The sequence below is a fragment of the Pseudorca crassidens genome, chromosome 9 (assembly GCF_039906515.1).
Source record: "Pseudorca crassidens isolate mPseCra1 chromosome 9, mPseCra1.hap1, whole genome shotgun sequence".
Classification (NCBI taxonomy): Eukaryota; Metazoa; Chordata; class Mammalia; order Artiodactyla; family Delphinidae; genus Pseudorca; species Pseudorca crassidens.
The window spans coordinates 13,084,129-13,098,795 of NC_090304.1; the positions used below are offsets into that span (position 1 = coordinate 13,084,129).

At 43.6% G+C, this 14,667-nt stretch overlaps 1 protein-coding gene across 5 annotated transcripts in view; it reads left to right on the forward strand.

The window, feature by feature from the left end:
* AGBL2 (AGBL carboxypeptidase 2) overlaps window positions 1-9,258 on the forward strand; it is a 43,832-nt gene extending 34,574 nt beyond the window's left edge. For 2 of the 5 annotated variants that reach the window (XM_067749006.1, XM_067749005.1), the window contains exons 13-17: window positions 1,893-1,959; window positions 3,673-3,798; window positions 4,306-4,413; window positions 6,455-6,538; window positions 8,083-9,256. In XM_067749006.1, coding sequence (XP_067605107.1) covers window positions 1,893-1,959; window positions 3,673-3,798; window positions 4,306-4,413; window positions 6,455-6,538; window positions 8,083-8,256 — 559 coding nt within the window. In that variant the 3' untranslated portion in view covers window positions 8,257-9,256. Of the gene's footprint in view, window positions 1-1,892; window positions 1,960-3,672; window positions 3,799-4,305; window positions 4,414-6,454; window positions 6,539-8,082 lie in introns of all 5 variants that reach the window. The other 3 variants (XM_067749008.1, XM_067749004.1, XM_067749007.1) reach the window with 3 other exon arrangements.
* The last annotated feature ends 5,409 nt before the right edge of the window (window positions 9,259-14,667 follow it).

Genomic DNA, 14,667 nt, shown 5'->3' on the forward strand with positions numbered 1-14,667 from the left:
ATGTCTTTGTTGTGTCTGTTATTTATTGCCTGTCTCCCCCTACTAGGGTGTACGTTCCACAAGGTCAGAGATCTTTGTTTTGTTCATCTCTGTATCTCATTTACTTAGAACAGTACCTGGCACATAGGGAGAGCTCAATAAATATTTGTTGAATTCATTTAGTATGTAGGATCTCGGGCCCACTCTAATAGTCTCCACAGCTATTTTAGGAAGCCCCCAGGTAGGGGGTGGTTATTTCACAGGTGTGCCAGAACACCTGCTACTCGAGCTTACCGCCCCAGCTGTCCCCAATCAGAAGGTTTCTGGTCAGGGCATGGCGGCCTTCTGCTAGAGACTGCACTGTAGTCTGTGGTAGAAAGTGGGAAGGGGATGGCTCGCCCACCCACTCTATGTAGCACATTGATTCTGGGTCCTAAAGTAGTTCTGCTGGCTGAGTCTCCCAAATGTCTCTTTAGGAACCTTGAACCAGACCAGCAGCCCAGGTAGGGTGTCCCATTCACCACGTCGCCTCTTCCACTCTCCCAGAATCCTTTGCCTAACTCTCCAGGACCACTGCATCAAACCCTCTTCACTTTCAGCCTCAAAAACAAAATGCCCCCCCGCATATCAAGTCATACATATAGGGCCCAGGGGGACCAACTCAGAAGCATCCTGACTGCATTCTGACAGGCTCAGCAGGGATACTCTGAGGCATTTAGTTAAGAGTTATTGAAACCAATCTGCCAACCTCTGCACCAGCCTCCATGGGGCTCCTCCTACCCATTCACACGGTTACACAGAAAAGCAGACTTGTGTGCAAGCCCAGTTTGAGTTTGCTCTGTCTGTGTGCACATACATGATTTTCGACATCATCTGGGGTATACTGCATCTAATGTTTTTTATCCCATTTGTTAAAGTTTTCTATTACCTCCGAAAGGGACTTCAGAGGCTATTATCTAGTGGCCTCAAAGGCTCCTCCTCAGACTGGAAAAGCCTTGTGAGAACAGGGAGTTGGGAATTAGATCAGAGAAGAGAGGGCTTTCTTCCTGCTGCCTTGCTGTGGGGCTCCTCATTGTGCACTGATGGGAGGGCGGGGGGGCCTGAGCAGAATGAAAGTGCTGAGCAAAAGAGTGGTTTGAAGTGCTGTCTTTTCCCAGGAGATTTGAGTTTTGTGCCTAAGACGTTTTTTCATATACGGAGGACGTGTCATAGAGCGCAGCTTTCAGTTCTAGCCAACCACACCCCAGGAAAGGGGAAAATATAATGACACAGAAGCAAAGGACATGATGAAGGAAGAAAGGGTGGATTATCTGTGTCTTCATTCCTCCTAGCCTTTGAAGAAAAGGGGAGGGGACAGTTTGTGGGGAGGACTTTAGATCAATCTAGATGTGCTCCAAAACTTTTGAAGGGGGAATTGGGGTGATAAGAGTAATACTCCTAATCTCTGACCTACAGATTCTTTGTTATTAAATATATCTATTTGCGTATTCAACACATTTTTGAAGAGTACCCAGTCAGATCCTTGCTCTCTGAACTGGTAGTGCCTAGACAGGTATGAACGAGACAAAGCCCCTGCTTTCAGACAAATCCCAGTCCCCTGCTGTTCTCCAGGGCCGCTCATTAAGAACCCTACAGTCTCTCACAATCACTGCCAAGGGCAGCTTTGCCCATCCGGCCAGTGTTTATTTTGCCACTTGGTTCATCTCTGTTTCCTGTGCACTGCCTGGCATGCAGTAGGTGTTCAGAATGAATGAATGGATATGCTTATCAAGAATTCTTAGTAATTGAAACACAGACAATGAGGGCAAATAGCAGACTAGGTGTCCTAATCCCATGCTGCTGGTCTGCTAGGCGTTTTACATCCTAGACATTAATAACAGGTATTTCCCTTTTTCCTTTCCTTTTGGAAACAGCACCAGTGGTTCTGACAGCTCCTTCTCAGATGGTCTCCCTGTTCACCTACTGAACACAGCAGATGAGGTAAGATTATAGAGACTCTTGCACCCAGAAAGTAGCAGCCTAAAGAAAGCATGACACTACTGGATAATTTGGAAAAATTTTCAACTATCCCAAGATCTGCAGAAAATATAGCAGTAACATCCTAACTGGTTACCCTGCCCTGGAGTCTTTCATTTTGTCCTTTATAACTTTCTTTTTTAAATCTAGGGGGGAAACATGCGAGAACTCCATATTTATTCCAAAATTAATTAAAAGTGGGGAAAAAAAGTTTAACTAAAAGTGAAACCCACGTTAAGAGATAGAGGTTGTTAGAAATGACCCAGAATTTCCCTGGTGGCGCCGTGGTTAAGAATCTACCTGCCAATGCAGGGGACACGGGTTCGATCCCTGGTCTGGGAAGATCCCATATGCTGGGGAGCAACTAAGCCCCTGCGCCACAACTACTGAGCCCGTGTGCCACAACTACTGAAGCCTGCTGCCTAGAGCCCGTGCTGTACAACAAGAGAAGCCACCATGAGAAGCCCGCGCACCGCAACGAAGAGTAGCCCCTGCTCGCCACAACTAGAGAAAGCCTGCGCACACGCAGCAACAAAGACCCAACGCAACCAAAAATAAATAAATAAAATATAAACAAAATTTTTTAAAAAAATGACCCATACTTTTTTTTTAAAATAAATTTATTTATTTATTTTTGGCTGCACAGGGGCTTTTCTCTAGTTGCAGCGAGCGGGGGTGCCTCTTCGTTGCAGTGTGCGGGCTTCTCATTACAGTGGCTTCTCGTTGTACAGCACGGGCTCTAGGCACGCGAGCTTCAGTAGTTGTGGCACACGGGCTCAGTAGTTGTGGCTCACGGGCTCTAGAGCACAGTAGTCGTGGCACACGGGCTGAGTTGTTCCACGGCATGTAGGATCTTCCCAGACCAGGGCTCAAACCTGTGTCCCCTGCCCTGGGAGGCAAATTGTTAACCACTGCGCCACCAGGGGAGTCCCACAAATGAGCCATACTTTTTAAAAAATGTTTGTTTACATGGTCTTAGGTAGTTTTTTTATATTTCCATATATTAAGTAATTTTTCTTCTGCCCCATCTATTAACAGACTTGTTTTTCACATAGATGGTATAAGAGCTTTAGAAACAGCAAAATGTTTGTTGTGGTTCACTGGGCACATGATTTCCTAGTTGCATTAAGAAGTATCTTCATCATAGGGTGAGTTTAAGGCTGTGTCAGAAGGAACCAGCCATATCAGACTGGACCCTACAGTTTCTTCAGCTGGATTTACAGCAGCATCAGTATAAGCTTCACCACACCATAGGTACCTGGAAAATTAGTCCTGAGCTTCATTTGCTTAATTATTGAAGCCACCCTATAGTCACAACCAAACTTTATCTGTTAAGCACACATCTAATAATCAGTATTATCTGTACCTGCCAATATTGCCATAAGTAATGTGCTTTCAAATTTTATATCACAGATATTTGTTTATTGGTATAGGTGCCCCTTTGGCAGTATATCTATAATAGGGGGATCTCGACGGTGTTAAGTGGGGAGGGGTCTCTGGTAATGAGGTAACTGAACTGTTTTTTGATTCTCCAAACCAACAACAGTTCAACACTGTGAGGGCACACATACTGGGTTAGCCATTGCGTCTTGAGTGTTGTGTGAAAAGAGTGCTACATGTGGGTGGGCGTACCACTGGAATCCTCAATGGCTAATTTCTCTGTACTTTCTGGAATAGTTGAATCAGAAGAAGAAGATGTATAAGAAGAAAAAAAGGAAGCCACTTCAGTCTAGGAAACAGCGAAACAAACAGTATCAGAAAAGTAATTTGATGCAGGAGACAAAGTTAACAGAAGATGCCCCAGTAAGAAAGCTCTGTTGCCTACTTCTACTGTCCAGTTAGAGTTTTCTACAGAGGGAGCAGGACAAAGAGTTAAGGTTTACTCTAAACCAGAAAGGGAATGGGAAATGGGGCAGGGGGAAGTTTTCTATTTGGATTTCAGAACTCTCCCATGGGTCCTCTGGATATCCCTAAGCAGATTTCAGCTTAGCGCACTAATCCTCCACTACACTCTAGCATAGCAAGTCTGGGTTTCCAAGTCTGGATTTCCAGAGGAAGGAGATGGTAATGGAAAAGTGGTGGCTAGAACTAGACCAGAGATTCCAGGTGGCTGAGAATTCAGGCCTGGTCCAGGCTAAGGACACTTGGATACCTCCTTCCTGCCTGCCACGCCCACACCATACCCCCTGCTTTCTAAAGATGAAAACGCTTTCAGAGGTGGGAGTTTTACTCTTGGGTGAATTGGGTCAATTATGAGTTGATTAATTGTAATAGAGCAACTGAAAAATATTCTCTTTGCAATCCTTCTAGGAAGGGGCAGGGTTTGCTTCTACTCTGCAAAAGCAGCCTGCTTTTTTCAAAAATTCAGAGAATACCAGTTCTTCAATGACGAAAAATGAAAAACCAAGGTTGAATGAGGTAGTATTTTTGCTTGACCTTTGTTTTTTTTTACTCACTCATGGAAAATTTATTAAAAACCTTTTTTTTGGTAGTATGGTTAAAGTGTACAACATGATGATTTGAGATATATATATATATATATATATATACACACACACACATTGAGAAAGGATTGTCACTGTTTAGTTAATTAACACAACCTTCACCTCAAACAAATATTCACTTTTTTTTTTTTTTTTTTTTGCTGAGAACTCTTAAGTCCTCCTCTGTTAGCAAATTTAAATTATACAACACAGTACTGTCAACTATAGGCACCATTCTATACATGGTAATCTTCACACCTCATTCATTTCGTAACTGAAAGTTTGTATCCTTTTACCACCCTCTCCCTATTTTCCCCAATCCCAAGCACCTGGCAGCCACCATCCTACTCTCTGTTTCTATGAGTTTGGATGTTTATTTTAGATTCCACATATAAGTGATACCATGCAGCATATCTTTGTCTGGCTCATTTCACTTAGCATAATGCCCTCCACCCATGTGCATATGTTTTGTTGCAAATGGCAGGATTTCCTTCCTTTTTAAGGCTGGATTATATTGTTTGCAAGTATTTTCTCCCATTCGATAGGTTATCTTTTCATTTTATTGATTGTTTCCTTTGTTGTGCAGAAGCTTTTCAGTTTTAGTCTCACTTGTTTATTTTTGCTTTTATCGTCTTTGCTTTTGATGTCAAATCCAAAAAATCATTGCCAATGTCAAGAACTTTACCCCCTATGTTTTCTTCTAAAAGTTTTACAGTTTGGGATCTTGAATTTAAATTTTTAATCCATTTTGGGTTGACTTTTGTGTATGGTATAAGACGGGGTACAGTTGAATTCTTTTGCGCATGTGGATATCTAGTTTTCCTAGCACCATTTATTAAGGATACAGTCTTTTCCCCCACTGGTTATTTTTGGCTCCTGTGTTGAAAATTAATTGACTATATATGCATGAGTTTATTTCTGGGCTCTCTATTCTGTTCCATTCTTGACTTTTTGTCACACAGAGTCTCTGATTTTTCCAATTAGTACGTCTCTCTCAGAGGGTGAAGAGTGCAATAGCCCTCTGTCACTCTTACTGTCAGTACCACTGGGAGCAGGGGAACATTAAAATTGGTGGGGACACTGACACTGCTTTGGATTAGACACCACTGAAGTCTGATATCCCATATTGGTGAATTGTGATTTTATACCCAAAACATAAGAGCTGGCTGCTTTAACCATCCATCCATCCATTCAGCAAATTGTATTGTGTAACTACTACACGCCAGGCTGTCTACTGGATGCTGGGAGTGCAACATTGAACAAAACACTATCCCTGCCTCAGGGACCTTAGGGTCTGCTGGGTATTTTAACAAGTAAGCAGGAAGCTACATACAGAGTAGGATGCAGTAGGAAACAGAGGAGACAAGTTCACCCAACTTTTAGTACTTTGGAGTGTGGCTATAAAATCCTTGATTCTTTTATGTATAAAAATAGGTTTGGGTACAATAGTAGCCAAATAGGGTGCATGAGGCCCTCCTCGTGTGGCATGCTGCCCTGTGGTTAGGGATGATAGAATAAGGTCCCACCGCATTACACGGAGGAGCCCGCACAAAGCACAGCCATCTCTGTTCAGTATTGAGGGCCATTCGGTGTCTAGTGTAATAATGGCAAGAGCACAAGCTATGGGGTCTGTCTTGAGTTCAAATTCCATCCCCACTATGTAGTTTTCTGTGAGTTACTTAACTCAGGGGCTCAGTTGCTGCATCTAAAATGTTGGGGTAATAATATCTACACATAAGGTTGTTGAGAATATTCAATGTGCAACCGTGTGTGACGTGCCTGGCATATGGTAGGCATTCAATAAGTATTAGTTTCCTTCTTTTCTTCAAATTACTATTTGTTTGTGTTCTGCCTCTCTTTTCATGTTAGAGTATCATAATGAATCAACATGCATGAATACAAATTACTCTGTGTGTTTTCTATAATCACACTTGTCCAAGTGGAAAATTTAGTGAGAATGTGTTCATTTATTTTAGTTAAATGGAAGAGACAAAGGCACCTCCCTGGGCCCATCAAAAATGACCACCTTGATTTTGACTAAGAATAAAGAGAGAATGCAGGTATTTCACCTAATATATGTATATATATGCCAGCAATTAATTTATTTTTCAAATGTATTATGTGATTTGGAGGGGTGGTGATCTGCAGTCCACACAGTATCACCTCCTTGGATTTGTTCTGCTGAGGTGAACATCTAACATAGTCTGCACTCTCAGGCTACAAAACACCTGACCAGCCAGGGGCATTGCCCACAAAGTACTGCAGGATGGAGGAAGCCCACCCAGGGCTGAAAGCTTGCCGCGGAGAATTTAGTTTCATTTCAATGAACATTTGTTAGGCAGCTATTATTTTGTAAATCCATGGCAACATTTCAGGTACAAAGTGATGGTGAACGCAGTGGTTCTGAACCCTAGGAGGTGTTAACAAACCAGGGTGCCACCATCAGTTGTGAGGGGTGTTTCACATCCACTGTTACAGTGATGGTTCGGTACCGAGGTTTGTGAACGATTTGCTTTTTTAAAATAATAAGTTAGAATGAATTCCTATTTATCCCTATAATAACATCTCTCTTGCTCCTTTGCACTTGCATATTCTTTCCTGAGAGGGAGGAAAAAGAAGTAAAGAAACAGCTGGTGAGCTGTGGTTTCAAATAGCCCTGATTGTGTCTGCGGGAAAGTGCTGTTCACCTGTGTCCGGGTGGAGCAAAGATTGAGGACCACTGGATTACTGTAGGTGCACTAGGTATAGAATAGATGATTCTCTCAAGGTGAAGTCCCTGCCGTCTTCCCAAGTCTGCTGCTTGGCAAGTCTCAAAATGATGCTCTCATTTACCTGTCAGTATTTTACGGAAGACCTACTATGTGTGGGGCCCTTTGAAGACTGTATGACATGAGCCCTCCCTTAAGGCCGTGATCCTCTAGGAGGGGTAACAAGATAGATAGTCCAACCACCATGATATAACAGAAACAGAGCAGTGAAAAGAGAGATGTAGATAAAGTCAAATCAAAGAGGATTCTGTCCTGACACACTGATAAGTGATGACTGTCCTCTTTCCTCATACAGCATCCACTGCAGGGTGTCTGTGGGTGGCTAAAACCATATCCTACCACTGAAACGTGCAAGCTAGGCTGTAACATGTAACCAGGGATTCAGTTGGACACAATGTAGTAGACGAATGCCATCCAAACCTTTACTTTTACTTCATTTTCTTTAAATTTCTAATTTAATGTTTCTGTAACAGAGATGTAGGCATTTAAATTCCGTGGCAGGTCAGATAAGCAGAGTTTAAAAAATGGGACAGTCTCCCAGCTTGTAAAGTAAGCTCTTCTCTTCCTTTGTGTTATGTTTCTAGACAGCTTATAAAATGCAGTCCCTAAACTTCTCAGGGCAATTAAAATATTGCCCATGGACCTTTCTTTGGCTATCAGAGGGACTAGGACAAATGCTTGATTGGTGCCTGCCCTGTAACAACGCCAGCTACTTTGGTATTTGAGGGGAAATGCAAATACTTCTCACTGACTCCTGCGAAACCAGCACCAACCCTAACTATAACTTCAGGAATTGCAGCATCAAGTGGTTCACCTTTTATGTCTTGTTTGCACAGAGAGAGAAGCCAGGATTTACAGTATCATGCTCTCCAAAGAGAAACACAAACCCCAGCCAAGAGCCAGCTCCAGATACGAAGCCAAACTGGTCCAGGAACAGATATCCTGCCACAAAGGGAGGCCGTACGACTGCGGTGGTATACCCATCCTTGCACATATACACCTACCCATAGGGTGCCTGGGCCATGCCACACAGGTGCTTCCTTGCTGTGTTTTGGGTTAGACACATTTTGTAACGAAGGGATTTGTATGCTAGGGAATTACGTTCATTTGTGGTATTCTGTGTTGTGTGTTCATCATGCACTGTCCTCACCCCAGGTGCTTACACTGTGTTCATGCTCTCAAGATGCATACCTCACAAACTAAATTATTTTTTCATAAAATGAAATTTTATTGTGATGTATCCAAAAGCTTCCCTTACCAGAAATTGAAGTGTGTACTCGTGAAACTACAACACAGATATACCTCAGTTTAACCAATAGATATTCTCTCTAAAATTATGTGCAAATCAATTTTAAAAGTGCAAACTCTGTTTTAAACGTATTCTGGGAGTTTACTATGTTAAAAGTCTTGTGTCAAAGCTTTCTAGTGTTCAATGATTAGTCTGACTGGGGTATATCAGGTTTGCTCAGGGTGAGGTGTTCCCACATAGAGAAAACAACTCATGTACTACCTGGAAGTCAATGTTGCATATATTATGTTCAGCATTGTTATGTGAGTTTTTTAACCCATTGATTAAAATTCTTTCTCTCCCACAAATTGTTCCCTTTGATTGGTTAACTGCATAATCTTGTGTGAATAGATATTTTAGATTTTCTATCCCTCGCAAGCACCAAGCACCATCTGCTGGCTACAGCCTGCATGTCAACGTGCAGGAGTCACGTTAAACAAGGGTCACTCCAGTTCATGCCAGGCCTCCTGTTTTGACTTTACCTGCTTCCTTTCACATTGGATTGAAAGTTTCCTAGTACGTTTTTTGTCATCACTTTTAAACTCTTTCAGCCACCACCACTACTTAGCTGACTAGAGATTAGAACCAAATGGCAACACATTTTATTATAATCCCAGTGTCTGTGTCTTTTTTTTTTTAATTAATAGACTTTATTTTGAGAACAGTTCTAGGTTTACAAAGAAATTGAGGAAATAGTACAGAGAGTTCCCATATACTGCCCACCTCTCCCCACACACATTGTGTGTGTGGGGTTTTTTTGGTTTTGTTTTTGTTTTTAATTTATTTATCTATTTATTTTTGGCTGTGTTGGGTCTTCGTTGCTGCACGAGGGCTTTCTTTTGTTGCGGCAAGCAGGGGCTCCTCTTCGTTGCGGTGAGCGGGCTTCTCACTGTGGTGCCTTCTCTTGTTGCGGAGCATGGGCTCTAGGCGCGTGGGCTTCAGTAGTTGTGGCACGTGGGCTTAGTAGTTGTGGCTCACGGGCTGTAGAGCGCAGGCTCAGTAGTTGTGGCACACAGGCTTAGTTGCTCCGCAGCATGTGGGAGCCTCCCAGACCAGGGCTTGAACCCGTGTCCCCTGCATTGGCAAGTGGATTCTTAACCACTGCGCCACCAGGGAAGCTCTGTGTATGTGTTTTTAAAGGGAATATCTGCCCATGCTCTTTACATAGGAGTTTGCAAATGGCCTTCTTCTATTCCACATCTTACACCCTAAAACTATTAGTCAACATTTTAAGTATCTAGAAATCACCCAGCCAAAACCCCACTTTTTGTTCCTAAAAGGATATCTTTAAAGGGCAAGTCCCAAAACAAACCACTGAGAGCAAGCCTTGTTTGAAAGTTGTTTAGAAATACTTGGTTTTTGCTCCAAATAATTTTGGAAGAAGTTTATTAAAAGCACCCCAGTATGATATTTTTGGAATAAAAAACTAGAATACATGATCAGATTTTTTTTAAGTGCTTTTTGAGAGTGAAAAGCTTCCTGAGAGCTGCGGTTTGGCTGCTAAGATATCAAAGGGGCAAAAAGGAGAGAATCCTATGCAATCCAGGCACAGCCTCCACATCCAGTAATTGCCAAAAGGCCATGGCAGTTCAGTGTTGGGCCCTGCCCAGCTCACAGTCAGTCCTGTAAAGTAGTAGCTATTTGTTTTCTTTAGAAAAGAGGGGCAAGTTTGCCTGCTTAGATTAAGAGAACGTGCCCCGCAGGGCATTTACGTGCTACAGCATCTAAGCCAATATGCCTATCATTTCTCATTGTGCTTTTTTTTTTAAACATATCTTTTTAAAATAAATTTATTTACTTATTTATTTTTGGCTGCGCTGGGTCTTCGTTGCTGTGCGCTGGCTTTATCTAGTTGCGGCGAGTGGTCTTCGTTGTGGTGCGCGGGCTTCTCATTGCGGTGGCTTCTCTTGTTGCGGAGCACGGGCTCTAGGCGCACGGGCTTCAGCAGTTGTGGCACATGGGCTCAGTAGCCTGTGGCTCACAGGCTCTAGAGCACAGGCTCAGTAGTTGTGGTGCACAACTATAGAGAGAAATAATGCTATGTGAAAATTCCAACTTCCTGCTGGCACTCCTACCCTAAGACATGGGCTCTTCCCCCAAATTCATCAGTCAGAAAGAGTGCACTCAGCAGTGACTTAGGAACTAAGGAGAATGCAGTGATGTGTCAGACTCCATTCCTGTGCTTAAAGCCCAGGTGGGAACAGACTAGTGAACCAAAGCAAGCCCGTCAGTAAGACCCTCTGCTATAGCTTTAGAACGTTGTCATGGGTTAAAGAGAGCCACCAACTGAAATGTGAAATACCTGGGTTTGAATCCCACCCAGACTCGGGGGTGGTGGGTGCAGTTGCTTAACAGCTCTGGACCTTCGTTCTCTGACCTGAAAAGTGAAGTGACTGTCCAGGTGAAGTGATCTCTAAGGCCCCTTCATTTTTACAAAATCACATTGGTTTGAATACTTCCCCCAGCTGTTGATCATGGATTGCAGTAAGATGCCTAGAACAGCTTCCCTCTTGGGCCTGAACCAGCTAGGTCCTGTCACCCAGCCTCTGGTCCTCGGGGAAACAAAGCCACTTTGGTGGCTCTAAGTACAGTCTCCTCCCCTCTCGGCCCCTCCAAGCTTGGCACAAGCCATCTCTTCCCCCAGCCCCCTGAACCGTTGGATTCAGTGACCAGAAATCACTTCAGTAAACCCCTTCTCAGCTGAGCTCAAACTCCAGCCACTCCCCTTTCTTTCTCTTGGCTTCACTTCCTCCCCCATTCAGCCCAGACTCCAGGGTGCATTACATCAACCCCTTCCCTGCCAGCACCCCGGACTCCTCACCCTCTGTGCTTCTGCCACATCCACCTGGTAGTTCCCCAACTTTGGCTCCTTCCAGCCATCCCGACCATCTGTCTTCTCCACTCCTACACCCAGGCTGCCAAGATGGCTGCAGGAAAACCTGTCCTTGAGCAAACCGGGGCCACCGCTCACGTGTCTCCTCCAGCCTCAGAAATGTATCCTCTGCTCCTGAAATGGAAGTTCTCTCACCCTTCCTTCTCCGTGGCTATTTTACACCTCCTCCCTTTGCTCAAGTCCCCTGCTTCCCTTCCAGCAAACAACCTCGTTAGGACGAAGTGGTTAAGAAGCTAGGCTCTGGTGGGGTCGGGTAGGGAGAAAACTACAAACAAATTCTGAACTCTTTTTAGTAGGTTTGTTTATGTACTTGTATTGGCAAAATGATTCTGAAACTATTTTAGGTGTCTTACATGATTGGGCAAATGAGTAAATGTGTTGATGTTGTTAAGAGCCGGGGTTCTCACTCTGGAAGAAGAAACATACAAATATTTAATGGAGGGAAACAAGAAAATACCTGTGGAAGTGGATTGGAATTGGAGATATCAGTGTGCACTCATGATTTCTAAAGTACGTATAGGTATGTATATTCACATGTATATATATTCAGCTCTGTCTGCTAAGAGGGCCTAAAATCCAACACACCCCGTTAGCAATAAGCATATTTTGCACTGAGATCTTGTACTGTCATACTGTTCCCCTCTGAAAGGAATCAGGGTTCATTAGAGAAATGGCTGCTTCCAGGGCTGGTAGATTGCAAATATGCGATGAGCAGCCTGGAACATTTTGTTATGTCAAAAAGTAAGAAAGTACTTTAAAAAAAAAATTAGTAGTAGGCATTTCATAGGACAAAGGAGCCAGCTTGAAGGAGCTGCCACAAGCCAAAGCTGGGATATTAGGTACCAAAATGATTAAGGACATTCATAAACTATAACCCACTGAAAAAATTAGGAATCAGTGAGTTCCTATTAATGAGAAAGGGAGAGAGAGAGAGAAGAGAAAGAAAGCAGAATGAATGCTGAGTGTCAAACGGTGAATGCAGAGGGAGTGCTGGAGTTGGGATCAACGTTTTGCAACCACCATAGTAAAGTGGATCAGGCAAGAATCACCAATGGAGGCTAAATTTAGAAGGACATATGAGGAGCGGGATATTTGCATGGGTTCAAAGTGTCTCCACTCAGATTGCTTCCTCGCTGTAAAGGAAAAAGTAGTTAACTATGTGATGAAGAAATTGGACAACATCTTGACTGAGTGACCACTGAGGGGTGGATTGACATCATGTAATTCTGATGCGACGCCTGAGAACACATCACATATGTAGTAGTCTGGCTGGAAATGCATACCCTGAATCTAATCATGAAACATGAGACAAAGGCAAAATAAGGAACATTCTACCCAAAACAAAAATCTTGACTCTGGCATCAGAATGTCTGGGTTCAAATGCTGGCTTTACTGGTTTTATGACCTTAGGCAAGTTACTCTCTCAAAGACTCAACTTCCTCATCTGTGAAATGGGAACACTAGCAGGACCCACCTTTCAGCGTTGCTGGGGGTGCTGGATGAGAGAATGCATATAAGGCACTTATCAGAGTACCCTACACACAAAAGGCTCTCAGGAATGGTTAGCGGCCATTACTCTTGTCCACCCTGCCTTCCTTTCCTTTGTTTTTAGAGAAAAAAGTGCCCAGTTTCAGGTTTAAGGCTAACCTCTCCACCTATGTTTCAATTCCATCTCCCCAACTTTTCTCAAACTTTCTGCTTTGCTTTATTCCCTCTTCTGTATTTCTCTCTCTCTACCGGCAACTTCCCTGTAGCCCAAAAACATGGCAAGCCCTTCCCATCTTTAAAGAAAAGACAATACCTCTGTCACGTCCTGCAAAGTTTCCATTCCTTGCTGTCTCCACTCCCCACCTTCTAAAAGTTCTCACCTCCCATTTTTTGTAGGCCCACGATGTGTCAAGAGCTTTACCTTTACATGGGAGATATATACTATGCCCCTGTTTCACAGATGAGAAAAGTTGGTCTCCCCAAGGATTTGAACCTAGATCTGCCTCAGTCTCGAATTGTCCAGTTGGCAGCCACAAACCACAGGTGGCCATGGAGCATTTGAAATGGGGCTGGTCCAGACTGAGATGTGAATACGTATCAGATTTCAAGGACTTAGTACCAAAAAAAGACTTGTAAAAATCTCATTAATATTTTTATATTGATTACATGTTGAAATAATATTTTGGGTGAAATATATTATTAATTAATTTTACCTGTTTCTTTTTATTTTTAAAATTTTTTTATTGGCTGCGCTACGCGGCTTGCAGGATCTTAGTTCCCCGACCAGGGACTGAACCCAAGCCCTCAGCAGTGAAAGCGCTGAAAGCAAAGAGTCCTGACCACTGGACCACCAAGGGAATTCCCTCTTTTCACTTTTTTAATGTAGCTACTAAAAATATTGAAATTATGTATTGTGGCCAGCATTATATCTCTATTGGACAGCCCGGTTCTAGAATATTCATCTCACAACGCAACATGGCCTCTCGTCTCCTGAGACACCACTTATCTTAGCTCCCTGAATGTGTCCCAGGGCTTCTTCCTCTACATACCCTACATGGGTGATCTCCACCCATCCTTGATGCCTGTAAGCCATGATGACACTGCATCAGCCCCTCCTACACCCCCGACCCCTAGATCCAGCTGTCTCCCCTCCATCTCCACTTAGTTTCCCTCTGCACCTCAAAGGCAACATGTCCAAAATGGAATTTTTCAATTATCTTTTCCTTAAACAGGAGCCTCCCTCGTCGTCTCTCTCTCGATAGAAGCGCCACTGTTGTTACCATGTAACTCTGTACCTCCACACTCATCAGGTGCCAGTGACTCTACCTCCTAAGTAAATCCACAGACTTCTCTCTACCCACTTAGTTCAAGTTGTCATCGTCCTCCTAAACTGTTAGATCTGGTCTTCCAGCTGACCTTTCTTTGGCAGAGCGGCCAAGATGAGCCCATTACAAGGCCAATCTGATCACGTTCGTCACCTTGCAGGGGCCCATCTCTGATAGGGCCCTGTTGCTGCCTCAGCCTCCAGCTCTGACTCCCTGTGAATCTGGAACATTAACTGCCCCTCCCAGCTCCCTCCCACACCCCCCACCTCATTACTTAGCAAACACCTGCCACCTTTCAAGACTCAGCCCAAATAGTAGCCCACTCTGCAAAACTGTTCTAGGTGCCATTTCCTGGGCAGGGCTCACCAGTCCTTCCTTTGCCTCCTGGAGACTTTGACCTCAGCACCTGAAACACTTCAGTGCACCA